This window comes from Penicillium crustosum (assembly GCF_028827405.1).
Source record: "Penicillium crustosum strain IBT 35664 chromosome Unknown utg000004l_segment0_segment0, whole genome shotgun sequence".
Classification (NCBI taxonomy): domain Eukaryota; kingdom Fungi; phylum Ascomycota; class Eurotiomycetes; order Eurotiales; family Aspergillaceae; genus Penicillium; species Penicillium crustosum.
In genome coordinates, this window is record NW_026623125.1 from 346,691 (window position 1) to 373,308 (window position 26,618).

General features: G+C 47.0%; 12 protein-coding genes across 12 annotated transcripts; 5 read left to right on the plus strand and 7 right to left on the minus strand.

Moving 5' to 3' along the window:
- Nucleotides 1-18: 18 nt before the first annotated feature.
- On the minus strand, nt 19-986 carry N7487_009178 (uncharacterized protein; the record flags this gene model as incomplete). The annotated part of the gene is made up of 4 exons (XM_056876908.1): nt 19-387; nt 449-613; nt 662-798; nt 848-986. Coding segments are annotated over 4 exons (810 nt in total), but the record flags the coding sequence as incomplete, so codon positions are not given.
- Nucleotides 987-1,647: 661 nt separating this feature from the next.
- On the minus strand, nt 1,648-3,301 carry N7487_009179 (putative MFS sugar transporter; the record flags this gene model as incomplete). Its single annotated transcript, XM_056876909.1, has 3 exons — nt 1,648-2,496; nt 2,562-3,004; nt 3,097-3,301. 3 exons carry the CDS (start codon nt 3,299-3,301, stop codon nt 1,648-1,650), a joined length of 1,497 nt encoding a protein of 498 aa, XP_056725489.1.
- A 54-nt stretch (nt 3,302-3,355) lies between these two features.
- On the plus strand, nt 3,356-3,625 carry N7487_009180 (uncharacterized protein; the record flags this gene model as incomplete). Its single annotated transcript, XM_056876910.1, has 1 exon — nt 3,356-3,625. The coding sequence occupies one exon, from the start codon at nt 3,356-3,358 to the stop codon at nt 3,623-3,625; it is 270 nt and encodes an 89-aa protein (XP_056725490.1).
- A 3,290-nt stretch (nt 3,626-6,915) lies between these two features.
- N7487_009181 (Bicyclomycin resistance protein) lies at nt 6,916-7,814 on the minus strand (the record flags this gene model as incomplete). Its single annotated transcript, XM_056876911.1, has 2 exons — nt 6,916-7,431; nt 7,497-7,814. 2 exons carry the CDS (start codon nt 7,812-7,814, stop codon nt 6,916-6,918), a joined length of 834 nt encoding a protein of 277 aa, XP_056725491.1.
- A 757-nt stretch (nt 7,815-8,571) lies between these two features.
- On the minus strand, nt 8,572-10,156 carry N7487_009182 (uncharacterized protein; the record flags this gene model as incomplete). The annotated part of the gene is made up of 9 exons (XM_056876912.1): nt 8,572-8,655; nt 8,711-8,826; nt 8,881-8,908; nt 8,966-9,163; nt 9,216-9,247; nt 9,338-9,430; nt 9,484-9,627; nt 9,679-10,025; nt 10,086-10,156. The coding sequence occupies 9 exons, from the start codon at nt 10,154-10,156 to the stop codon at nt 8,572-8,574; spliced, it is 1,113 nt and encodes a 370-aa protein (XP_056725492.1).
- Nucleotides 10,157-11,052: 896 nt separating this feature from the next.
- N7487_009183 (uncharacterized protein) lies at nt 11,053-12,322 on the minus strand (the record flags this gene model as incomplete). Its single annotated transcript, XM_056876913.1, has 5 exons — nt 11,053-11,416; nt 11,484-11,626; nt 11,680-11,898; nt 11,949-12,053; nt 12,125-12,322. 5 exons carry the CDS (start codon nt 12,320-12,322, stop codon nt 11,053-11,055), a joined length of 1,029 nt encoding a protein of 342 aa, XP_056725493.1.
- A 1,652-nt stretch (nt 12,323-13,974) lies between these two features.
- On the plus strand, nt 13,975-15,855 carry N7487_009184 (uncharacterized protein; the record flags this gene model as incomplete). Its single annotated transcript, XM_056876914.1, has 6 exons — nt 13,975-14,133; nt 14,189-14,259; nt 14,316-14,429; nt 14,498-14,580; nt 14,633-15,010; nt 15,071-15,855. The coding sequence occupies 6 exons, from the start codon at nt 13,975-13,977 to the stop codon at nt 15,853-15,855; spliced, it is 1,590 nt and encodes a 529-aa protein (XP_056725494.1).
- Nucleotides 15,856-16,480: 625 nt separating this feature from the next.
- Nucleotides 16,481-17,485, plus strand: N7487_009185 (uncharacterized protein; the record flags this gene model as incomplete). The annotated part of the gene is made up of 2 exons (XM_056876915.1): nt 16,481-16,654; nt 17,040-17,485. Exons 1-2 carry the CDS (start codon nt 16,507-16,509, stop codon nt 17,483-17,485), a joined length of 594 nt encoding a protein of 197 aa, XP_056725495.1. The 5' UTR covers nt 16,481-16,506.
- Nucleotides 17,486-18,246: 761 nt separating this feature from the next.
- Nucleotides 18,247-19,032, minus strand: N7487_009186 (YoaK family protein; the record flags this gene model as incomplete). Its single annotated transcript, XM_056876916.1, has 1 exon — nt 18,247-19,032. The coding sequence occupies one exon, from the start codon at nt 19,030-19,032 to the stop codon at nt 18,247-18,249; it is 786 nt and encodes a 261-aa protein (XP_056725496.1).
- A 320-nt stretch (nt 19,033-19,352) lies between these two features.
- Nucleotides 19,353-20,839, plus strand: N7487_009187 (uncharacterized protein; the record flags this gene model as incomplete). Its single annotated transcript, XM_056876917.1, has 3 exons — nt 19,353-19,727; nt 19,792-20,131; nt 20,190-20,839. The coding sequence occupies 3 exons, from the start codon at nt 19,353-19,355 to the stop codon at nt 20,837-20,839; spliced, it is 1,365 nt and encodes a 454-aa protein (XP_056725497.1).
- A 2,551-nt stretch (nt 20,840-23,390) lies between these two features.
- N7487_009188 (uncharacterized protein) lies at nt 23,391-24,644 on the minus strand (the record flags this gene model as incomplete). Its single annotated transcript, XM_056876918.1, has 1 exon — nt 23,391-24,644. The coding sequence occupies one exon, from the start codon at nt 24,642-24,644 to the stop codon at nt 23,391-23,393; it is 1,254 nt and encodes a 417-aa protein (XP_056725498.1).
- Nucleotides 24,645-25,591: 947 nt separating this feature from the next.
- N7487_009189 (uncharacterized protein) lies at nt 25,592-26,515 on the plus strand (the record flags this gene model as incomplete). The annotated part of the gene is given in 4 exon segments (XM_056876919.1): nt 25,592-25,965; nt 26,040-26,184; nt 26,200-26,271; nt 26,336-26,515. 4 exon segments carry the CDS (start codon nt 25,592-25,594, stop codon nt 26,513-26,515), a joined length of 771 nt encoding a protein of 256 aa, XP_056725499.1.
- Between the last annotated feature and the right edge of the window lie 103 nt (nt 26,516-26,618).

A 26,618-nucleotide genomic window follows, 5' to 3' on the forward strand; every position in this document is an offset into this window, starting at 1 on the left:
CAACACTGAAGTTATGTCTCAAGCAGAACCCGCAATAGCAGCGGTGATTGGAGCCTTCTCCACGAAAACGCCAGACCAAAACCAATCCTCCGGAGCCGGATTCACGCCCCCATTAGGGAGTCGCAGCTCGCCGATATGCCAATCCGCCGAGTCCGTCGATGTCGACGCGTTGACAGCCGATACAACCTGCTTTAGGCTCTCGGAACCATTCGATGCCCACAAGCCAACGGTCTTCGCGTCGAAGTCGATATCATAGGCGAAGTTGTACCAATTTCCTGCTTTCAACTGAGTTTCCCAGTGGGAGTCTCCACCAACGCACCAGCGGAGGGTGTTGTCTTTGCCCGAAGCGCCGCTCGCGGTGCCGTACTTGAGCTCTGTGAAATGGCTCTGTGGTGGACATACATGTTAGCTGTGACTTTCTTCAATACATTGGGCAGGGGGTTGTTACCTCGAAGAATGCGATCTGGTGCTCGAAGCTCGGGTTCGGTGCGTTGGTGTCTTCTGTCTTCAGCGAGAAATGATAGAACAGATGCCCACTGCCGAGATCCTCTTTGGTCTGGGGGATGAGCTCGGATCGTTCCATGTCTTGTCCATTCCAGAACGATGTGCCGTCCTAACTATTATCAGCTTCCGGTTCCCTTGAGTTTGAGATATAACCTACAATTGTGATTCGGACACCCTGTGCATCACTCTTATCCGCCGGGTTCTTGTGGTCAGGTGAGAGACCGAGGTACTTGTCCGTCGATGCATTCCCATGAATATACCACTGCCAAGCGCCAACTTGGTTAGACCACGACCCTTCTCTTATGTCAGTACTAATCAACAGCATCTTCTGAGAGTCACATACATTTCTCGATGTCGGCAACGGTTGCAGAGGCGTTGAATCGTCCACTCCATAGGACTTCACCCGCTTCGGCCACCATGGGAAGAGAGACGAGCCATGCGAAAGAGCGCATTTTGGTGAGATGATTGTGTGTTTGCGTTATACTGGGCCGTTTAGAGGTGTGGTTTGCTTCTTTTTAATCTGCGGTGCCTCCATTACAAAGGCTGTTATATATACCTGCACCCCGGGGTAAGACCGGCTGCGCCGGATATAACACGGAGACTACTTATGGAGACCATGAAACCATGCAGGATTGTTTGAAGTAAGACATTGTCATCCGGAGATATTCCGTCGCGGATCACCTCATCTACTATCAACATCCCCGATTCATGGTAATTCGGCGACCGAAGAGTAAACATTGCGGGCATAGTGCATTGTTCCCACTCTTCTTCTCTGTTTCCACTTTATTCAACATCATACCCCGATAGGGGGAATCGCCATCCGGCAAGTGATCGACAGGCGGCTCTCCAAATACGTCAAGGAAATAAGGATGCTTGGCAAGATGAAACTCTGCAGGATGGCCTGAAACGGCGCCAAGTATACCTGAGACATTTGCTCGCATCATCGGACCGACATGCCCCTCAATCTGTCATCTGTCAATTAATCCCCCCTTTTCAATTGAAACACGAAAATATTCTGCAACCAAAACAAAATTTCGTTTGATAAATTCATAATAACCGGTCGCTCAAGGGACACGGTTGAAAATCCTATTTACATATCCCGATAAACCAGCAGGACCCTTATTTCATATCTTCGTGAATGATTTACACCTTAGGCTTTTTGCCGACGCCCTCATCGCCACTGCCAACCTCCTTGGCATCGATATCCACACTATGAGCCTCCGCCACGTGCATACGTGGAAGCGAGCGAGCAATACGGGGTGGATCGAAGATACTGCGCGACTGCAAGAAAATTTCATCGATCTCCTCTAGAGTGCGGCCATTCGTCTCTGGGAAGAGGAAGTAAACAGTCGGCACGATGGCAGCGTTCAACACGGCGAAGATAATATAATACTGCCAGTCGATGGTAGCGAAACCGACGGGCGTGACCTCAGCAAGGAGGAAGTTGAATGTCCACACGGCGGCAGCGGAGATGGCGCTAATAGATGCTCGGCATTGGAGTGGAGCGACCTCTGTGGCGTATAAGAAGGTTAGGCCGGAGTATCCGACCGTGAAGATAAATTCGAAGACGAAAAGGAATACCACGGCACAGACTAAGCTGCCGGTGTTATTTTGCACGGATGTGATGCCAGCTAGGATTGCCATTGAGATTGACATTCCGACAGCACTCCACAACATAAGCACGCGACGACCTAGACGGTCGATAGTGAAATAAGCCAGCAGGCCGCCCAGCGGTTGTGTTAGGCACATGGATGCAGCAAGGATACGAGACTGAACGGGATCGAGCTTGAGATATTGCTCGAAAATGGTCGTGGCATAGAAAGTGATCAGATTGATTCCACACATCTGCTGGAACATCTGACCCATACAGGCGAGAACGGTGCGGTGGAACAAACGCTGCTCGCCCATCTTCAACATATCCTTCCAGGAACCTGTTCCAGAAAGGGCTAGGGATGTCTCGATATCGCGAATATCGAGGGTGATCTGTTCCGACTGAGCATCGACGTCGTCCAGCGCCGCCAGAATCTCCCGCGCCTCCTCGGTGCGGCCTCTTTTACCAGCCACCGGGGCGATTCAGGGAAGAGCATTACAAAGCCCATGACCATCAGTGATAGAAGGACCTGGAAGACCAAGGGGAATCGCCAGGAAACCGAGTTGGTCTTGACAAAGTAGAAGCCGAAGTCGACCCAAAGAGAGAAGGTGATACCAGCGCCGATGAAGATACCGTCGGTTACTACGTGCGCGCCACGCTTGTTAGGCTTCGAGATCTCGGATTGCCAGACGGGTACTGTAGCGACGTAGCCACCGGTGCCATATCCGAGGACGAGTCGTGCAACGATGAATTGTGGAAGGGAGAAGGATGTTGCCATCAAGATTGCACCAATCATTGAGATGAAGGAGGTGAACAGGATCACTTTCCGGCGGCCGAGCCTATCGCCAAATTGAATACATGATAGCGAACCAAATATTCCACCAACGGTATATAGCGCGACGACCGTGCCTGAAAGTATATGGTATGAGAAATGAGCCAAGCGATGGACATACAGAGCATCTGGGATCGATTTGTGCCCCAGATATAGTACTTGAGCTTACCTTGAATCGTCGAGTTGTAGGTCTTCTCTGCATCGGTTGCAGTGAGTGTGTTCATTTGTGGGAAGGTCCCAACGAAAGATTCCAAGGTCAACAGACCTCCCATCACACCTTGATTGTATCCATAAGTCACAAAGGCCGGACACACGACCAACCACATGATAGCCCTGTTCAGGGAAGGGCCACGGAGGCCAAAATACGGCGCCATGGTGCAATATTGGTATTGAGAAGAGGCAAATTCAAGATCTATAGTTTGGAGATAATGCCACACCCATTGCCCCGCCAAATCGATATGAAGTTGGATATAATGATGATATATGCACTCCTCTGGGTGTTAGACGGCGAACGCCGCCTACCGGACGATCTTGATGCTGGTGGAGCCGAGCAGTACGTGGGGCGGCATACCCCGGAGCGGTGGTTCACAACTCCCATTGGCGAGGGTGTGGAACCGAACACATATCCGGACAAGTCTTTAAGAAGAGTGGAGTACAAGTGCTCGAGAGTCATGAAACGGGACGATAATATTAGCTAAAAGTCTTGGTTTCCCCAGATTTCTCCCCTCACAGGATGTTGTGATGGCTGATTCAAGCGACATGCGTTACCCCGGGAAGCTTAGCTGAACCCTAGGGTCTTGCTGAAAAGCTGGAGTAAGCTGCACTCCACGAGGGGATTGGCTAGACCGTCTAGTAGGGATGTTGCTTTTTCATAGATGACGGTTTGCTCCACATCGGACCTTGCCGATGGAGATTTTGGCGACGATTTGTGCCTCGGCCACGATAAGAGGAACTACGTGTCATTGATATTTGTCTTTTGGTGGATTTTCGAATTGTCAGCCGAGAACCGGTGTGACGGCTCCATAACTGTATAACTGTGGTCATTGCAATTGCATAAAAACTTGACAATGAACACCAAAAAAGTGATATTTCCCCAGGCCTCGGTCCAGAATAACGAGTTCAGGCTATCAATACCAAGATTTCGTGGAATCTACATATTCGACCTGGTAATACTAGATCAATTCATACCAGTATAACATTCCGGTCAAAATCACTGATGTCACTATATCGGATGAAATTATACACCATGATTCTGCTTGCTTCTGCTCCACGGACCCTTTTCATAGCTTGCCCTTCATTCTTCCTTTACAGTAAACCTACTCCATGACCGTATCTTCGGCCCATAGATGAAAAACACAATGGGAACAGGGAACAAAGCGGCGGTTAGACAACCTAGCAAAGTCATCGCCCAATTGACGCCAAGGTTGTGGAACTATGTTGGATCGTGGTCAGCCTAGTCCTTGTAGTACCTGGTAAACATACAAAGCTTACCATTACCGATGCAAACATGGGAAACCCAGCCCCCAGCCAAGAACGAAAGAAAGAGTTGGCGGCCATCGCAGAATTTGCATACGTGGGATAAACATCCACGATGTAGTTGAGCCCCTGTCAATACTCGTCAGTATTTGGGGAATAGCCGGGATTCTCCAATTAGGATAACAATACCTGCAAGAATATTAATAGTACTCCTAAACCCAAGAAGGCCCCAGATATAACCTGAGGAACCCAAGTGATGTGGTGGTTTGACGTCCAGCCAAACCAAAACATGCCCACAGGCAATATGATACCTCCAATTATCATAGGAAGCAATCGCTCCTCTGGCTGAACTCGACCATTACGGATCATGAACGTTCGATACCTCGTCAACGAAAATACAACTATAATCAAACAAGCACAAAAAACACCACAAATGACGGCGACAAACGGCAATGCTCCAACGCCCTCATTCCAGCCACGCTGTTCTTGGAAGGAGATCGGGTAGGCCACGAAACATAGGTACAGAAACCCATAGATGAAGCCGACGTAAAGGGTAATAAGCAGAAGAATGGGTTCCTGCACGAGCATTTGAAAAGGGCGCAGAAGGTATCGTATCGCAATATCTCGAGGACTCACTACCTTCTCTTCTACCTTTGCATGGAGGGCCCAGTTCTTGGTTTTGGTGCGCAGTCGCCTAGCACGTCGCTTAAGTAGTGTCCCCTCAAAGGTCTCGGGGATTACTAGTACTCCGATGCCAGCCATAGCAAACGCCAAGATAGCCGTAATGTACTCCGTCCAACGCCAGCCCAAGTATGAAATTGTGACGAACCCGCCAATAACACATAAAAAAACGATGTCGAAATTACCCGCTAACCCGCCAGCTTCGTAGAGGAGATGGGTCACGATGTGGATGCTGCATATCTTCGAAATCTTGCATTATAGACATTGCGCCGTCCGAGTTAACCAGTCTTTCCCAGGGGTTCAGGTGATCAGGGAAATCGACTTGTTCCAGATCAACAGCCATCACTCTGAATCGTTCGTTGCCCTGATCACAGAGTAGAAAATTATCCAATCTCTGATCTCGATACAAAGCGCCATATTCTGAAAACTGACGGAAGACATCCTCGAGATAAGGCCTCAAAGCTTCTGCAGGAAAGTCGTTCTTACTGCGGGCCAGTTCATAGAGAGTAACACCATCAATCTCGGACAATACAAGTGCAGGGAGTCCATCATAATAACCTTGCCCAAAAAAAGGGAATCACTTTTCCTTGGAGCTCTTTCAATTTGTCGTAGACTGCTTTCTCATTCCGAAATTCTTTCTCCCAATCATTCTTTTGCCGTTTGACAATAACTGATGTGATAGTCTGGGGAATCGAGTGTCGATATGAGCTCGGATCAAGTGTGAAGCGATAAACAGTACGGCGTTTATCTAAAAGCTGTACGTTAGTTGAATAAATTGGATAATTATCCAAGTAGAGTATCTAAGGCGATGAGTTTAATCAAATATTCTCCTAAATTATAGCACCTATCTTATATACCTTGGATAAATTCCGGTTCTGGGGAAGGGGAGGCATAGTATAGACTTGTATAGGAGCTTTGAGAGTGTCCACGGAGAGAATTGGGGGATGACGCGCCTCATATATTTATCAAACCTCTACGTCATATGATCAACAGATGTAAGGGGGTAAGAAACAGTAATTTATGGCATCGCTTACCTAGTAAGGATGATCCACCAGTTAGATCCGAACATCTTCCCGTAACAATACTACTGTTTGGACTAGCCCTACCTATAGCATCTTATCGGTATACTCCGTCCGCACCGCTCCCCCCTAGCTTAAACAGCACTACCAATATTATATTGAAATCGCCTACATTCACAAATACCCTAGGTCAGCCGATTATTTTTAAATAATTATTAAAAGAAACAGCGGTATTTATAGTCCTATATATAGGCTACTCTATTAATATATACCCTGCTCTATACGTTAAGAAAGGAAACAATTCCTTATATCATCAGCAACAAAACGGCCCTTATAGTCAAACCATAACCAGTATCCCTTATATTCCGGACTACCATCCCTACTCCTCACGAACCTAAGATCGCGCCAATATCCAGAAGGATGGTCAAAAAACCACTGTCTAGTACGGTAGTCTACCCAGAAAGGCTGACCCAAGAAATCGTGTTGACGTTTAAGCCTACCTAGGGTCAATTGAGTTGATGACCGTATATTATCCCCTGAAGTTATGGAAGTGGAGTCTCCAGTTGTACTAAGACGAGTAAAACCATTTAAGGCAAGTGCGCGCATACCTTCTGCCATCGTACACTAGTCACGAATAACTTGTTCCCGTAGAATGATACAAATATTAACAGGACACAATTGGTCACGAATAGCCTCCAAATCCGTAGCACAGAACTTTAATAGTACTAGGCTCACCGAGTCGAAAACAAAAGCTTGTGGGTAGTTATACAAATAAGCATACCTTTTTGAAGTCAATTAAACATGAACAATTTTTAAAAAGTAGATAGGACATACCCTCTAATCTCCTGCATAAGGCGTTTTGTTGTACTTGATGGGGATCTTTCAAGTGTCCACTCTCTTCTCCTAATGACTCGGGGTCTTTTGAACTCTCCTATGGTAGCAGCCCCTTCAAGGTATGGCTTCCGATGGGCCATCGTCAGTTGGTAGTCAACTATCTTCCTGTCTGAAATATCCGACCCAACAAGTGCTCGTGGCTTGAGTTTCGGTCCTCCACGAACGGAGGTATGCGGTGGATCGCCCGGATGAGTGATAGAGTATGACAAGTCGCCGAAAGAGAGCTCAACTAAGGGACAGATGTTTTGAAAAAAATCATGTGTCACATCCCCTTCGGTACACTGTTCTAGCGATTGAAAGTTTAACCGATAGGCCGGGGTTTCGAGGCCGACGATTGGTCCAGCCACCGGGCCGATGAAGGTCGCTGCAGCGAAGATGGCCATTGCAATGCCTCTCTCTACCGGCTCAAACATATCTGCCAGGATACCGGATACCTAAGCGGAGCAAATTCCAATGAGCGAGGGTCAAAGCAGAGTTGGAAAGGATGCAGTAGACTCACAATGGCAAGTGGTGCACTGGCAAACAGTCCGCCTAGAAAGCGACATATGAAGAGTGTCTGCAAGTTCAGGGCTACCGCGACGGGGATCTGGAAGATTGCGAAGACAAACATTCCCAAAAACAGCGGACGCTTCCGACCGTACAACTCCGACAAGGGGCCGAAGATAATAGGACCAAAGGCGAAGCCGAGAACGAACAAACTGACGCCTAACACCATTACCTCTGAGGAGACGCCGAACTTTTTCGCTGTTTGTTTTGTTGCTGTGCTGAAGACCGAGGAGCCGAAAGTAACGCAGATTGTCATCAGTCCTAACATCATGGTGATCACCCACTTCCTCCATGGCGGGAAATTCTTCGGCATCTCCTATAATTGCGTTAGACCTGTACATACACGAAAGAGGGGAGTTGGGTGCCATGCCGGATCATTTGGACCATCCCAGTCCACGATTATGCTTTCTTTGCCTTTATCTGGTTTGCTTTCTGCAGAGCCCATGTTGCTCTCTAAGGCATCAGGGACGTCGTATGTGTCGCCATCGTCAAACATAGTCCGTAAGCTCGCTGAATCATGCACTGCTCCCCGGGTGTTGTGCGGAGATGGTGACGTTTGGGTCTCTTTGTTCGCCATCTTACAGACTCATGGATAATGATAATTGAGGGGGTTGATTCGTTGGTAATGTACTAACCGTTGGCACTAATCAGATCGTCACTGTGAGCCCGTTCATATACGCGTTGCAAGCATTGCAGAAGGTCCACCCCGTAGAAATACAGTATTCAAAGTCATTTTTGTAGAACCCAAAACAACGGGTGATCTTGCAACACGTCATGGCATCGAGCGAACAATCCATCTGTCCATGTTGATGGGCTGAGTCATGCGTGGTATAACCCTGGAACGACGATATCGTTACGTATTTTCCCACAGAAGTTTAAGATATTGAGGGCAGGCCGAAGCTAAAGGAAGCAAAGAATGACCCCATATGTTGGGATTGCTGATCTGAATTCACTAGGGAGAAAGCCGAACTATATCTGTGAGATTTGTGCACACATACATGGGATTTTGTACGATCCGACCAAGGTCTTCATCCCCTAGCACCACACGAAAAGCTGGCACCACTCGTATCATCATGAATTGCCTTACCAGACACCCAGAGGCCCATGCCACACTATATCAAAATTAGCATTGCGATATATAGCCCACTATTACAAGGTTTGACATACTAAGCAAGCTCCGATGGCGACAATAACCAGGTTGACAACGGTTAGAGCCATCTTTTTCCAGGAAGCCAAGTATTGGCCTCGGTTTAGGAACAACCAGAATATACCACTCAAGCCATCTTTTATCCAAGTCAGCACTGTTAACAAGTTGATGCAGACCGAATACCACTCACAGGTGAACCAACTAGCAAAAAGCGAGGTCTACTCAGTGAATCCATGTCAGTAGCTGTCTCACATGCAATTCCCAGCCACACTCACGATCAGACTGAGCAAAGTATTGAACACAGGGATTGCCTCGGAAATGATCCAGGCTATCACCCATAACACAAAGGTGATCCCAACCCAGGATCCGATGGACAGGAATGTGCGCTTCTTCATGTGATCAGTGCCCCTGAAAAGGCGGACGTAAATATATTTAGCTGCAACATGCCCGTTGATCACACCAGATACAACAATCTACAATATGAAGTTAGGAACCTTTCATGTGAAGTAGAGAAATTTCTCCCACCGTAGGAATAGCAATTCCATATGCAAGCTTTGCTGTTATTGGCTTTGTCGAACTTAGAGCGGGTGAAGCCACGTCTTTCCCACCATATATGTATATAACAACAGCAGCTATCACATACATACTTGTATCGGTAACCTGAAGCAGGTATAGCGTCTTGGGATAATCCGTTGGAGTCTTCATCTCGGAAATAAAGCCGAAGAAAGCCACATGGCCAGCTATGTAGAAATTAGTTGGAAGGTTTGGGTAGCCGATTGGTGCAGGCACACACCATAAGCAAAGACAATATTTGTCACGGCCAGGAACCCCTTTGAAAGACTGACTTTTGTAGTCACGTCTATCTTGCCATCACCCGGACGCTGGATAGCAATGGAGATCATAGTAATCAAAAGTGCGCCGAGGATACTTGCGAAGGCTATGGTTATTAGCAAGGAGATCACTGCAGCACAGGTATCGATATACCTACAAGCGAAGGAGAACCAGGAGACCTTGCGAAGAGTTCGAGGCAAGGCGCAGATGAATGAAACTACCAAACCAACAATCCCAAATACAATTGAGCAAGTCCCATGATCTGTGATTGTATCCAGCATGACACTAAACGTCAAGATATGACTGCCCATGACGAAGATAAGGAAAAGTAACTGAGCGGTTCCCAAAAATTCCCTACCAAAGCGAGCTAGTCCCATGGGATGAAACATCACCTCCCCAGCGTCTCCCATACTATGGACTTGCGGATACCGGAGTTTGAATTGGCCGATCACATATCCTGTATAGGTTGAGAGTGCACCAAGTCCGACAATGAGAATGAGTGCGCTAGAAAGCAGTGAGAATCTTGTTAGGTGAGGAGTTAGCTAGAAATAGTAGAAAACGTACGGTACAAGGCCTGTCACTGCCATAGCCGATGGAAGCGACAAAATACCAAGAGAGATGGTTTCTGCGATCATGATCATGCCGCATTGCCACCATTGTAAAGTCCGATACTTGACTTCGGCAAGTTCTTCATCTCCGAATGGGTCTGCAAGATGAGAGATGTGATCAACTTCCGATCGTCTTCTCTGTTCTTTTTCTATTGAAAAACTCCTTCTGTCAATGTCATGACTTGAACCGAGATGGTGAGAATCTCCCATGGCAGTGACTTGGGTCGCTATTGAAAGGTCCGTAGCAATCGCGACCACTTTTGGTGATTATTAGAATGAGAGATACAAGTGGAATATCTGGCAATACCCAAACAAAATATCTCGATCAGTAGTGTCGATTTTACCTGCAAACTGGTGATGTCATAGTGTGGGGAAAGCTTTACGGAGTTGGCATCCACAGGACAAGACTTCGGAAATGAACTTCTTTAGTTTGCAAGGTGAAGGCATATAGCTGAATAGAGCGCTCAGATGAAGGGCTTGCCCTAAAGAAAATTATAGCCATAGCGCAATTGATCGCTTGGTTGCGCCACCTAATAACCCGATATGGAGATCATGTCCTGTGTGTGGCAGCTTTGGTGGTACGCCCTCGTGTTTAGGAAGATGGTCCGCTGTCAGTGTCACCAATGATATGTCTAGATCCTTGGTATTGCTAACTTTCACATGCAATATTGTCCGATGGTATCCGAAGTTGGACCTGGCGCATCTGAACTGGATATATATCTGATTGTCACCCTTATCGAAGTGGATGTTAATTAAACTCTACACGTAAATTCTATGACCATCGTACACCAAATAGCAGGTTAAAATATTGAGACCATCTTGCCGGCCCATATTGAGAACAATTGGAGGTAGGTGAGTGGTTTCTAATAGGTGTGTTCATTAAGTGTAGTGTGTATAGTATCCCGGGCCCCCCGTTGAGGGCGTCATCGTCTCTCCAAAAGCTCCACATCGTCGCGATCCACCGATATTTCAATACTCTTCAAAATTCTGGGTTTCGTTGGGGGGTTACTCATCCGTGACCCGGGATATGTCTCATTTGATCGGTCGGAATGTGGGGTGACTTTATGATTGGTTCGTGCATTTGATGAGTCGTCGGTATAGGCGAGACCGTTCTCGTCAACGTAGGCCGCGATGAATGGTTTCATTAGTGGCGCTGTCAATACAAGAACACTGAGTGCCACATGAATTTCCGCCACAATGGTAGCAAAACTCCCTTCGAGTGTTGGATCTGGCGAATTGATTTGTTGACTCATGTAATGGAGGTGGATCGCGGAGATTGGTATGAGACTGTAAGTACGTCGGGTTATTGTTAGTATCGATGTATCGAACTGGTTAGGCGGGAGATTGAACGTACAAAAGCCGGCAGCTAAGCACAAGAATTACAATGATTTTGTTGCTTAGTGTCGTCTGCAGTCGGACGATTGCCCGGATCGGATAGAGTAACAGTATAGATTCAAAAATAATATCCAATGCTGTGACGGCTTGCCAGTGAGGGAACTAGGCGAATATGAGTGAACGAACGTATAGTATTTCAAGTTACTGTGACTTACCAAAACGGAGCATTGTTTGTTGATATCATACCATGGATGCCGATCACAGCGGAGTGACAGTAGAACTATAGTAACAGGAGCGCAGAGTAGAGTAACCGCGAGAAGAGCATAGCTCATCCATTGCGAGCTACGTTGAGTAATGGTCCGGTAAAAAAGAGCTGTTGACGCCTTTGATGAGGATAATACTGCAATGTAGAGGATATCTGCACTGTACGCAGCCTAGAAGGAGATGTCAGAAACAACCCCGTATCCTGATCACTTCGACTAACCTTCTCGATGGAGTTCCAATCCTCATCGGCGATCAGCGTCTTTGACTTTCCCCAGCCAAGGTGGATCTGCACAAAGACCACAGATACCTGTGCCAAGGAAAGAATCTAGATTTATCTAAGATCAGTCACTAAGATCTTCCCAAAGAGTCCGCATTAGTTGAGACGGAAAGACATACCACAGTGGCCGCAAAAGTCAAATCATCCGACTGTCGGGCTCTTCTACTGTATGCAGAATGCACACGAATTCCTACCGACCCCAGAACCAAAAATAATGAAAAAGATGCGATGACTGTAATCACTCCATTATGGTTTGTTTCGGTATCCACTGTCAGCGGAGGTGTCATGCCCGGTGGCACTGGGGAAGCAGTTGCCATGGCTAAAAGAACGAAACATATCCTGACCTCCTCCTAGGAATTTGAAGGGGGATATATTCAACTGGAGCCAAACAACCTAGCTGACTCAGAAAATTGGCACCGTGATGCAGGGCATCCTAATCGCGAATAGCAGATCTCCATCCACTATCAGCCTGGATGCAAACTGAGGGGTGACCGTGGTGCATTAGCTGATCCACGGGGACATGGGATGTGGATATACCGTTGAATTCCTGTTATGCGTCCTTAGCTTGATTTTCGATTTTGGGAATACGTGGGTTTTCCTTTTTGTGAGATATCATGATCCTTGGCAGCCCGTATATGGATTGACAAGCCCCACGAAATATTCCGACAAATGTAAACCAATTGTGTCTATCGGTGGAACCATACATCGGGTGTACATTTGTAGCTATCGAGGTACTCTGTACCGAGTCATGGGGCGAATGTATTCGGTTGGTCTAACATCCCATGTTGCAGATCACTTGGGCATTTAATGTTTCAGCAAGCACAACATGGGGGTTCTCCCCAGTGTGGCATACCGTAGATTTAGGAAGATACAGAGCCCCAATAACTCAGTCACAACAAGGGCACAGTTCTGTTAATTTCCATCTAGGGAGTGGGATGTGTACTCAGTGGGTTATGGTGACTCGGAGGGTTTAGTGGTACTGTTGCATTTACATTGTGCCGAATACAACCAAGTGAAATGATGTCCAGTTTCAATCGCAACCAACTGGGTACACGGGGGATGACATTTTGGGCAGGGCAGGACTCCAAAAATAAAGACATACCGAAATAATATTCTAGCAGATTTATTGATCTCACTAACTCCAACACCCATGTGATTTTCTTCGAGGCACATTCGTTTTAAATTGCCCCAGACTTATCTCCAGTGGCAAGGTCAACCCCTCTCAGAACGACTGCCAAATCAAATTTCTTTGTACAACGCCGGGATTTGATTGGGCTTACGTCCACACGGGAACATGCAGATGGAAGCCGACATACGGAATGGAATTAACGCCCTCAACGGACGGGGAGACAATCAGATCAAAGCGGCAGCAACCCGCGAGTAGTGTTTTGATAGGTTCGTTGGTGAATTCAGTTGAGACATCGATTTACGTGCTGCAACCCGAGGGATTGGCTCGGTGTTGGATTTCATTTCTTCTTTTCGATGATACACGGGAATGCTGATCCTAGTAAACACAGTGCGGCAGTTGGCAGGGATCAAGTACTAGTCCACCCGAGGACGAGAGGTCCCCCCCCCCAGATATGGATTCAAACGCGCTGTGCGACTTCAAAATACACCCAACATTTATAAAGGTTAAGCCGAGTCCGGTCCGACTCTTTGCGAAGGGCCTGCCATGTGGCCTTGTGTGCATTGTCGGTAGATTTCGTCGTTCATCGAGGGGTATGTAACATAGGGGTGGGCTGAAATTCGGCTTCAAGTCGACTCGCTGTATCACTCTAGGGGATGCCTGCAGCGGAACAGCCGAGATTGGCCAGACTTAACAAAGCCGAGTGCCTCTTGTGTTTTTGTATCTCCAATTTCAGTTCGTCTGTTTTATCTTTGATTAATATCCCACATTGGAGGTCAGCTCCTCTGTACCTAAACAGTCTTGATATGTTAGCACCTAACTTGACCGACTTCAATCATCACAATGCCACCGGAAAGTCCGCAAACACAAGGTAATATCCTTTCCTTTGACAGGGTTCACAAGATGGAAGAAGAACACCCTACGAAAGGTCGACCAGAGATGGAGGGCAGCCCACAGGATCAGGATGATATGACGCGTATGGGAAAAATCCAGGAATTGAAGGTGTTGTTTGTTCTCCTTCATGGAAATTGGACACCATGAACTGATACGTTCGCAGCGCAACTTTCGACCCCTTGCAGCGTTGAGCTTTTCAGCGGTTCTTCAAGCTACCTGGGAGTTCATACTCATGTAAGAGAAAGTCTCTGCCAGCGGCATCACATAAGCCACTAATTCCCTGGTAATAGCTCAAACACGCAAGGTTTTGAAAATGGTGGCCTCGCTGGTGTATTTTGGTCTTACATGTGGACCTTCGTTGGGTTTGGTTTCATCATCGTTTCGCTAGCCGAGATGGCTTCGATGTGAGTTCTAATTGATCGATGGCTTTCACGGTCGGAAGTTTCTCACATATCCTTGTTCGATGCACTAGGGCACCTACGTCAGGAGGGCAATACCATTGGGTATCGGAGTTTTCCTCACCCCGATACCAGAAGTTTCTGAGTTACACCACTGGTGAGATTTCTCGTGTGATGACTCCTCTCAACCGTTAACAGTTGCGATACAGGATGGATGTCCGTATTAGCCTGGCAGGCAGGTGCTGCATCTGGCTCGTTTCTAACCGGGACTATCATCCAAGGTCTCATCTCCCTCCGTGACCCGAGCTACAAGCCCCAAAATTGGCAAGGAACACTATTCGTATTCGCGATGATAGCTGTCATTTACTTTTTCAATGTCTATGCAGCAAGCTGGATACCACGAATCCAGAACCTCCTTCTCGCACTGCATTTGATATGCTGGGTCGTCATTGTGGTTGTCCTATTCGCTATGGCTCCTCACAACTCCGCAACAACCGTATTTACCTCGTTCCACAATGGTGGGAACTGGTCGACTATGAGTATCAGCTTGATGATTGGTCAGATTACAGCTATATACGGGTCTCTAAGTATGTATAGCACTGTATCAACATTCCCAGGTCCAACACTAACATACCAAATGGCTACAGGTTCCGACGCTACTGCACACATGTCTGAAGAAGTCAAGGACGCAGGTCGATATGTACCAATAGCCATCGCATGGGGATACTTTGGTAACGGAATACTCGCATTGGCAATAATCATTGGGTTCCTTTTCGCTCTACCCTCAGTACCCGACGCGCTCAACGACAGCACCGGGTTCCCCTTCATCTACGTATTCCGCCAGTTCCTGTCCACCTCCGGTGTCAATGGTCTCACAGCAATAATTCTCGTTCCTGTTATATTCAGTAATATTCTGTTCAACGCATCAACCGCACGTCAAACATATGCATTCGCACGGGATCGAGGTCTACCCTTCGCAGACTGGATCTCGCGAGTCGACCCACATCGGCGAATCCCAGTGCGAGCCATCGCACTCTCGTGCATGATCAGCGGCTTGTTGTCATTAATTAACATCGGGTCACAAGTTGCATTCAATGCGATTATCTCTCTCAATGTTGCGGCTCTCATGTACACATATGCGGTGTCAATCAGCTGCGTAATTTACCGAAAGATCGTCTGTCCCGAAACGTTGCCTCCTCGACGTTGGAGCCTTGGTACTTTCGGTCTTGCAATAAACATAACTGGGCTGCTTTATGTTCTTTTTGCGCTCTTTTGGTCTTTCTGGCCTCCCAGTCCTTTCCCCTCGGCGCGAGATTTCAATTGGAGTGTGGTCATCTTCGTTGCTGTGTTTATCGTTAGTCTTTTGATGTACGCGTTCCAGGGCAGAAGGCATTATGTTGGCCCTGTTGTGACGGTCCAACAGAGCGATTGAAATTGAGATGCGTTTTTAGTTTTCCTATAGGCTGTAACTACATAGTAACGCCGTCTTCTAGGCATCAGATGATGAAAATGCAATGAATGTATAAACTTCGACCTAAATCGTTGGACGTTGTGAAGTGGACTCTCCAGATCAATGATTATCTCATCATGATCCGGGCTTTGCAGGACCCAGATATCGTATGAATGGTCGCTACGTGGGTAAAAGGTTGCTAACGGTTGGACTAAGAGAGAAAGAGGGAAGGTTGATTCTTCTACAAACATATAGAAAGCTAGTTAGCTTTGCAGCTGGCCAGCCTAAAAAACAAGGCATGCATCCTAACATGACCTGAGGCCATATTTGTGTTTGTGGCCCCCGTGGATTGGTGGCATATAAATATGGAGTAGATTTCCACACCCTCCTTTCCTCTTCATCCCCCAACACTGGATGTCTTTCTTTATCGGCCCCCATCAGTTCACAGCCTTTCAGTATTATAATATTGAGTGTTGTATCAGTTGTTAATGAGCACAGTTGGATGCAGGGTTTGATATCGAGATGGGCAGCAAGAGTCAATTACCCAGTCTTTGTTCAAACCCGTACAATAGTCATCTAGGTTAGTGCTGACACTATGGTTTCATAGATTACCTGTTCTATTTGGACCAGAATATGAATGTTAAGGTTGAAGACCTTGCAAATAGCTCGCGATTGTGCAAGATCATATCTGAACTCAAACCTATCCGGGATGTCGATTGGTCAAAGTCGGGAGAGGTTTCCCTCACCATTTCCTACACTGGAAAGGCTATTGCTGCCCATGGTCAACGTTGTGGAGATGTAATGACACATAAAGAAGCCTGCCAGTCTTGCAAGCGTGGTTGTGGCCCCTTTGAAAGTTGTATTGTTATTCTGTGACAGCCGCAGCCCGTATCTCCAGGGAGGTTGTTGTATGAACTGTTTCTTTTCAAAATCACAGAGTTACAGATGCTCCATATGTAAGTCGGTATCTGCTCAAGGTATACTACGATCTAATAAGGTTCCGGGCTAGGGCTTGACAATCAGAAAGTGAACGGCGACAGACATGAGGATAATAGCAAAGGGAGTACTGTGAGTTCTCCATCCTTGATTCCGACATGCTTTAGAATTTTCAAGCGATGCAGCGCACGACATGAACTTGAAACAATCTAACAATAGGAAAAAAATAGGTTGGTCCGAGTCCCCCCCCCTTCAATACCTGCAAGCAAAAAGGCGCAAGAGACCTGTGGAATATGATAGCACATACTATCAGTCTCCACTTGACCAAACCAACATGAAAGGAAAAAGCAAATTTGGGGAGAAGTGGCAGGCACTTGAGTCGATCCACTCCGTCTATGAGCGCGTGGTGCAGGACATGGATCGGCTTTTCAAAGATCTATACAAGGCTAATAAGCTGGAGTCTGGTGAAGATACAGATGAAGAAGATATGAAGGAAATTGCTGTTGAGGCTGCTGGGGCTGATGTGAAAGTTGAGGAAATCGAAAAGAATGATGTCAAAATTTCCGAGTCTGATTTGAAAGAGGAGGAAGAGGAAGGGCAACCTACAGCATCCAAGAAGTCCCGTGCAGACAGGGGAAAAGGAAAAAAAAAAACCGTTGACGTTGAGAAGAAGTGACTGTACATCGAGTCAGTCCCCAATGCCGTTATCTATGCTTGGACTTGCTTGGGTTGGCTCGTACGGCCTCTTAGTATTGCGACCGGGCTTCTTCTGGAATCATGTTCATGTCCAGTTTGGGAATTTGGGGGAAGTGTTTCTCTTCGCTGTAATGTTTCTGCTTCTTTCTATGGCGAGTGCTACATGTCCAGTCAATGATTGATATTGCTGCTTTAAAACCGGAGAGAGAAAGAAAGAGAAAAGGAAAGAAAAACACCCATAGTCTAGAATATTTGATTAATTTCAGAACGGTATTTCAGAGCATCATACGTATCGCCATTTCCCATTACTTTGTAATAGTATATAACTACGAAAGACGAAGTACAAGACCATCCCTCATATTCCCGGTCGCGGTTTCTGAAAGGACTTACTCCAATACTCCAATTTCTCCAACATGATCAATCGCTATAACAGGGTAGAGACAGGGTCAAAATACGGCTTTGGAGACATTGACCTCGGCACCCCGCATCTCCTTCCTCTGAATTGCAATGGCCCGGGGTTATTAATATGGATATCGAAAGACCCGGTGTATTAACATAATTATTCCAACTCAATGGAAAGAGGTCCAATCAATTCAATAGCAGTTGGAACTAGCACCATTGCATACAGCTCAGATAGTATATATTTTAGTATCATCTTTGTAGTATCATCTATATCAACCCAGCATCAACACCAGTACACAATGTATCTAGTACCGCGACCGTCCACCTGTCTTGTAAAACTCATTCGGTATTATCTTCACTCTTTCCATTCCAGGCCAACCAAGTGACAACAATCACTAATTTCAAACCCGCCGCGGTCCACAAAGCCCCCATCATGCCCACAGAGCTATGAGCCCAGAGACCCCCCAAGACCACGCCGAGCAACAAACACAAGACTGCACCGATCCGCCGCATCTCCTCGGCATGACCGACCACCTTCCTCGATAGGAAATCAGGATGCGAAAACAAATCGCAATAAGTACTGGTGAGAACAACACTAGTCAAGCCATTGAAGTTCAAAACACGACTCGTCACAGCTTGCCCACTACTCTGGAATGCGATGAGCGCCACCGGGACGAGGACCAACCAACTCAAGGGCTCACCGCGAGTCGGCCGATAAATCGTAACGATCAAAGCGGCAATACAGACACACAAGGTTTGAGCAAGGAACGACGCACAGAGCACCCATCTCCGTCTCGCCGGGAAGACACGGTGGAAGATGGCGAAACACAGTGAGCCCAGACAGAACCCCGCAATAGAGACTCCAGATTTGATCCAGCGATCATCTTCAGTGCCAACGAGACCCAGGCCAAAATATACAGTGTTGCCGGTTTGCATGCTCACGAAGGAGCCCCATATGAGTACCGCGGAGCTGTCCAGGAGGCCGGTGATGACGTAACAGAATATCAGGACCAGGTCGCCGTACGTCGGGTCGAGGTCACTGCGCAGGTGTTTGGATACCCGGGATAACCGAGAGGGCTTGGAGCATCTGTGATTGCCCAACAGGGCGTCGGTTTCGCTAGACATTGGTGGTGAGGTGAGGTGGTGGACGGATTGAAATGAAGGGAAGTTGTTTTATGTGGAGCCCGCGGCGTAGGAACTCGATCTCGAGCTCGGCAAAGAATGAAACTCCGTCATCCACCCCTCAGGGATCATCAGAGTGCGCTGAAATGTAATCGGCAAATTTGTTGGAGTAAATCGTTGGAGACGAGAGATGCGACCGGGATATGAGTAATGTCGTGACGTCGATGCGGAGAACGCATTTTCTGAGTTTACACCTGTGCATTTACCTTCTTAGAGCTTCCTATTTTTTTTCTCTGTGTAATTCATTAATTTTCAAGCACACCATGCAGATTATACACCTTCTGTTAAACCTGGCATGTCTCCAGTCTACATGGGCTATCCCTGCCCCGGACCACGGCATACAGAAGCTACTCCAAGTACCAGCCGGCCATCCCGCAGAATGGTTCGGTCAACAGCCTATTTCACGAGACCCGCCTTTCTCTCCGGGACATCGAGACCCATATGATCACAAGGTCGACTCTGTTGGGGATGATCGACAGCCACTGCCGTTCCGCAATGGCGATGGTACAACCGTGATGGGACCTCGGAATCGAGATCGCGAACGCCAGAACCCCGATCTTGTTCGTCCGCCGAGTACCGACCATGGCAGTATGCCTAATATGCGATGGAGCTTTGCAGATTCACATATTCGGATTGAGGTATGGTCATTGTAATATGATATGCTGTACATCGTTATCTAAACATGTATCCATGGATATATAGGAAGGCGGATGGACTCGACAAACAACTATCCGCGAGCTGCCCACTAGCCGTGAACTCGCCGGTGTGAATATGCGTCTGGATCAAGGTGTCATTCGCGAACTGCATTGGCACACTGAAGCTGAATGGGCGTATGTTCTTGCTGGAAAAGTGCGAGTCACTGCACTAGACTTAGAGGGTGCTACTTTTATGGACGACTTGGAGGTAGGAGATCTGTGGTATTTCCCCGCTGGACATCCACACTCGCTCCAAGGTCTCGGCGAAAATGGTACAGAGTTCCTTCTCATCTTTGATGATGGGAACTTCTCCGAAGAGTCCACCTTCGTCTTGACTGATTGGTTGGGTATGTTGACTTGTATATGTCCCAATCTCTGAAATATAAATACTAACGCTGTCTCCAGCACATACCCCCAAAGCAGTTCTAGCAGAGAACTTCCGGATGTCCCCAGAACAATTCGACAATATCCCCACATCCGAGAAGTACATATTCCAAGGCTCAACCCCCGGAAGCATTGACCAGGAAAAACCGCGCACATTCAAGAAGTCAAAGATAAACTTCACACATCATATGCACGCGCAAGAGCCTCTTAAAACGAGCGGCGGTCTAGTGCGTATTACCGATTCCACAAACTTCCCAATTTCCAAAACCGTGGCAGCCGCCCATCTAGAGATCGCCCCGGGCGCACTACGCGAGATGCACTGGCACCCCAACGCCGACGAATGGACATATTTCAAGAAAGGTCGTGCCCGAGTTACGATCTTTGCCGCGGAAGGAAATGCCAGAACATTCAACTACATGGCCGGGGACGTCGGCATCGTGCCTCGGAATATGGGACACTTTGTTGAGAACCTGAGTGACAATGAACCTCTAGAGATGTTAGAAATCTTCCGCGCAGATCGATTCCGGGATTTCTCTCTATTCCAATGGCTTGGTAGTTCGCCGCGCCGGATGATTGCTGAGAATATTTTCCCCGGCGATGCTAAAGCTGCGGCGGAATTCTTGAAGAAGATCGAAGATGCCGAGAAGGATCCTATTAGGGATACCATCTGATTACCATTTAGATAGCTTAATAGCGAACTTGGAGAGTTTTCAGATACAAGATGAAATATGAGGTCTTTGACTACACGGCACGAGTGTGTAATGAAGTTGCAAGCAGACGATAAACAGATGTTCATTAATTGCTTGGGAATAGATGATACATGGATGGCATTGCTCGCTGGAAACCCTGGTCATGGAACTCAAAGTCCTCGCCAAGGTCTATGGTAACGAATCAGACATATGTACACTATCGCAAATCGTCGCAGCCCAAGCCTAAGTAATTTTGTTGGCTGGGGATAGGCTGTTACTGAAAGGGTAGACTGCCTGTACCCAATCTTCCCATTTCTGTGGCTCTCCACGTGAACTCCTTGCCGGCGGCATCGTTACTAACCTAGATTCAAGCGCGTTAATGACAGATACGTTGGAAAGATGGGTAACAACGATACCAAGGGAAGTGCATAGCAGAGTACTATGGAAATCCAGGGTGGGCCTCAAGTCAATGGTTGTTGGGTGCTAGCAGGTATGGATGAAGATACCGAGTTCCCTGTCTACTTCGAACTAACAAGCTACCAGAAAGGTGTGTACAACCTCGTCACTCATCTGTAAGATGAAAGGTTAAGCTTATGTCATTCTTGAGCCTTCGGCAGCTCTGTTGCATTCAGCTTGCCTTAGGACAAAACAGGAAACTCGAGATGTCAAAGAATACCCTCTACCATCATCTCACTGGTGATGATCACGGTACGCGCCTCAGATTTATCGTGGTCTGAAATGAAGACCCTTGCAAATCTGACGTCATCTCAATTCTGGAGACCTAAGATTTAGATTATTTCTGAATCTTCACTAGACTGGGAAATGAACACCTCGCAAACAAAGCTCAATAGACTGACTTCGTCCGACTCCCGATTCCAATCAGATATACAAGGTTGACAAACTGCACAACACACTGGAGAAACATCCAAAGCTTCAAGCACAATACCGGCTGGTATCCGAGGCCGAATAGGGCGAGCGTCAAAATCAGTCGACAAACATATTGTCAGAGGAGGGGGACAAGGGGACCTATGTCTAGCTTCTGCACTGCCAGGTAAAGGCATGACGTGAAGTGAGAGACTTTCTGACGTGGGTCACAATATATCGTTGCCAACACACTGACTTTGATACTTAACCAACACTTAGCCACCTAGTTCCGTATAGATATATTGTTAAATTGAACACCCAATAGCATGTTATATCACTCTGATATATTTTAGCTACGTCTATGTACTCTGATAGTAGGGAAGGGGGAGTAAAACAGGAGAGATACAAAAAAAGATGACAAACCCAGCCTGGAGAGTGCGAAATTCTCGACAGCGACTTGCGGTCCCGGGGGGCTCGAACCCATGGTGCGTGACCTAGAAGGTGATCTAGAGCAGATATGGCTCATGGTCGACCTCCCAACTAGGCCACGGGTTTCTGCAGTTGCCAGGACACTGATTCTGATACTTAACCAACGCCCAGCCACCTAGTCCTATATCCATATTGCTAAAGTAAACACCCAAAACGTTATATAATCCATATGGATGGTTTAATTGAATTGAGATACTACGTTTACATACTCTAAAAGCGGGCAACGGGGAGGAGAATACTAGAGAGATATAAAAAAAGATGACAAACCCAGCCTAGAGAGTGCGAAATTCTCGACGGCGACTTGCGGTCCCAGAGGTTCGAACCCATGGTGCGTGACCTAGAAAGTGATCTAGAGCAGGTATGGCTCATTGTTGACCTACCAACTAGGCCACGGGTTTCTGCAGTTGCCAACACACTGATTCTGATACTTAACCAACACCTAGGCACCTAGTTCCCTATATGTACGTTCTTCAATTGAACACCCGACAGAAAGTTCTATCATGCAAATATTCTCTCGACAGAGAAAATGGAACTCTGGGGTTCAGGTGAATGATGTCGGTAGAGTGAAGACAAAATTTATATCATCGACCGCAATAGAGTAATATGACCCAACTGTAGGCTTCCTGGGTAGGTCGGCAATAGGGTTGTGTAAAGGATTTCGAGCAATCATTATATCTCTAGATCTCAAATCCTTAATTCCAACCTCTATCAATACAGATAGATGTTCTCTGTCTATGCCCGACTGGCGTGACAGAGGATTGAAATACCCGCTGTCCTGTAAGGGTCGGGCATTATCCCGGAGAAGGTTTTGAATCTCATACTACATGTGGCAGTACATAAAAACAACGTCATCTACGCGAAGGCTCCTACAATTATCACAGACCATGGAACTCCTACATGCAAGCCCCGTTCTTGCTGGTTGTACCCCTTCTCTCTCGTGTTACCATATCGTGATTTGAAGCTCATCCTGGTTATGGATTTTACGGGAAAGTAGCCCTAACAGCAGGGATAGATAAAAGGCTCGTAATATAAATCGAAATGTTCAGTTTCTTTAAAAGTTGCAAGATTTTAATCACAAGGGTGGTGGAACCGATGGACTGTCATCTAGCGACACCACAAGCCTGCCTCTGCGCTGATATGTCCCCAAGCTCATCCGATGTCACTAGAACGGACCAGTCTCCTAGTTACCCGCTTGTTGTTCATCGGCAGTTTCGCTTTCGATACTAGTTTCAGAATTCGGGGTGGCAAGGTACAGGAGCGGGTCGATGGGAACACCGCCATCCTCATAAATAGAGAACATTAGATCATCGGTGTCGAAAGGCTCCAGGCAAACCGCAAGAACAAAATTCGAATATTGAGAATTGTTAAAGAAAGCTTTTAACTCCGTCCAATCCTGGGTGAAAGCGTCCGCTTCTTCGTGGCTATCTTCGTCTTCATCATAACAGTGGACCCGAATGCTCTGCAAATCTAAACCTAATGCTTCGCAATTTAGGCAACGTCGAATATTGTCACGGAACTGCTGGACATCCGGGAAAACACGAGGGTCCCAGGGAAATGTGAATTGTGAGCTTGGCACAGCCACGTGTCTGCTCTCAGCTTGCTCAATAGCAAGGGTCGTTTCGTGGTACATCGCAACTTTTTCGTTGTGCACCCAGACTATCTCGAGCTCAATGGGTCGGGATTGGTCAGGGAGTGCACTCTCTGTGACGGTCTGCATCCACGATGGGGCGTGTGAATCGTCCACAATGCGGCCACTTTTCATAACCCCCACGTTTGCAAACCGACGCTTCCAGTTCCCCTTATGAAACCCACTGCCAAGATATCGGAGGACTTCCCAGCAACGATTGTAACTTTCAAGTTCGTTCTCCCCCTTATCAGTCAAGGGACCAAGCTCAGGGCATGGGAAGTTGTCCATGGTTTCTGGGAAGGATAAGGTACGGCCGAGTCTGTTAGATGCATGGCGTTTCAAAAACTCTGCCTGTTCAATTTGCGTTCGGGACAGATTCTCCGCAAATCTTGTATTCTTGTATTGCTTGACGTTCAATACCATATTCCACAAAGTCCAAGCCACTATTTTCCGTTTCTGGATGGTTTTGTGGTATTGAGGATCTCCTGAGTGCCAAGGCCATACCAAGTCAGGAGATGAGTCCACGGCCACGGCCACAATTTCGCTTCTCAATCCCGGGTTGGATAAAAATTTGAAAGCACCAGCTTTTGTCATCCTTTGAGCTGCTGGTGCGAAGTACTTTTCGGCAAGCAAGGTTGGCCATGAGATAGCGAATTCTCGAAGGTCCGAGGTATTCTGAAATCCGAGATATGCTGCCAACTGGGCCTCATGATCTTCTAACTTCGCCCAATTCTTCCCATTTAGTTCCACCGGCTCGAAATTGGTTACCTTGGTGGGTCGTGCTGGCCTCATTGACTTTGGCGCCATTGGTGCCTGTAAATAATGATAAGATGTCAGTATGTGCTGCCAATATGGCTTAAGCGTGTGTGTTCTTACGTTCTCAGAGGGTGGAATATCAGATTCCGGGGATGCAACAGGCTTGTTTTGGGGTTGAAACAAACTTGTTGTAGTCCCAAGTACCAAGGGCTGTCACTCTCTGGTGAATATCATGGTGTTAGTGACATGCAAACAAAAGAAAGGAAATGCGACACTGGAGCACTCACTTCTTAGTGAAAGTGCTGTCCATGCACAGTGCTGTCAGGGACGTAGGGTCATCGTGTGCTGGGACGAATACAGGGTAAATGGCTGCCGGGGAAGATGGGTTGAGACACCATAAACTCACGGGTAACTGCAGAAGGGTGGTATCAAATGAGAAGAACGACGTTGAAGAGAAGCATCAACAAGGAGGTGACGATAAGTGGACGTTGGGGAGATGAAAATGATTGGATAACAAGGTAAGCTGCCAGTTTGACCAGTTATTCTTCTCCAAGGTCACTATGTCTTGAATAGAAGGTTAATTGTTGCTGCCAAATGACCGCTTGAAATTGGAGGAGACATTTCATATCATGAGGAGAAAAATCAAGCTACCTTTGCATCTTTCCATATACCATATCATCAACGCCGCTCCACTGGTTAGTCACTTTGCCCTTTGTTTTCTTCGTTTTCAGTTTTGCCCAATATCACCAATCTTGCGCAGAAACAGTGGCCAACTTCTCCAAAACGTGAAAGCCGGCAGCAGTCCTAACTTTCTATCAACACGATCTCTTGTCTCGTCGGGTCAACTATCACCACACCCCACAAAACACTTCATCTGCGATATTAAACCCCCATCTACTGAGATCCTTCCACATAAAATCCCCCAAATTGTCCCAGTCACGGTCTTCCAAATTCTAAAAATTCTTATCCAAGCCAGCCATCCCATGAGACCACCAAAGATGTCTTCAGACACAACTGCTGAGAAGTCACATATCCATTTGGAGCAGCGCAAGAGTCTAATCACGCTCGAGGCTACCATCGATGCTCTGATACTGCATACACTCGACGCGTCACAACTGGATCAACTGAACATCAAGCGCCAGTCTATGGCTCTCGAAAAAGGCTCGGACCTTAAGCCCCACTTCTTCGCGCCGAAAGCCAACCTCCCGCAACCTTCCAAGAAACTGATTCGCAAATCTGTCGAGCACCTCAATAATAAGGATGCTTTTGCAGATCCAATGTCTCGAGTATATCACTTTGAAGTAGCGTGGAGTAGTTATGCTTTTTCCTACGCGAATTTCAGATGTGAAAACGAGCAATGGCGTTCGATGAAGTCAGTATCTTTTATTGTTATTCTAATATATGTTTTTGTTGTATCGGTTCATAGTATCTAATGCCCCTCGACAGCGCCGGTGATTATAACTCCTTCAAGCATTTGTACAAGTATGACAAGCCTGATTTTAGCGTGTTCACGATCATGGACATTCCCGAAGAGCAATCCCCACATTTGAAAGCAGTCATATACAATGGCTTGGAGGGGGAGGATAGCACAGTGTGCCGTGGATAGCTGTTGATCATTCTTCGTCTGATGTTAAGTCGGTTGAGAAAAGTGCGGTTACTTCACCATAACATAGTACCGGTAAGTCTTGGACTCCTCCCGTCAACTGTGGGTTTTTAAAGGTTGCTGACTTGATATTTTGCAGATCTTGATCGTGTCGTTTCTGGGCAAAAGTGCGCGTTTGTTGGAGTCTTACTTTGATTGTGAAAGCCTTGTTCTGCGCTCTTCAGATCTTTACGAGTTATCTGAGCAGACAACCACATCGATGGTTTTCAAGGGGTTTGCGGATTGGTTCCTCGGTGACCCAGCGGGCAAGACGTTCTAGATTACGGATTTTGGTTCTTCGGGTCGGGAAGGCGTTCAATGGGTTATGAATTAGTCTTTTGTCATGGTCGGTTAAGTTTTGAGTCCATCAGAGCTGCCCTCTG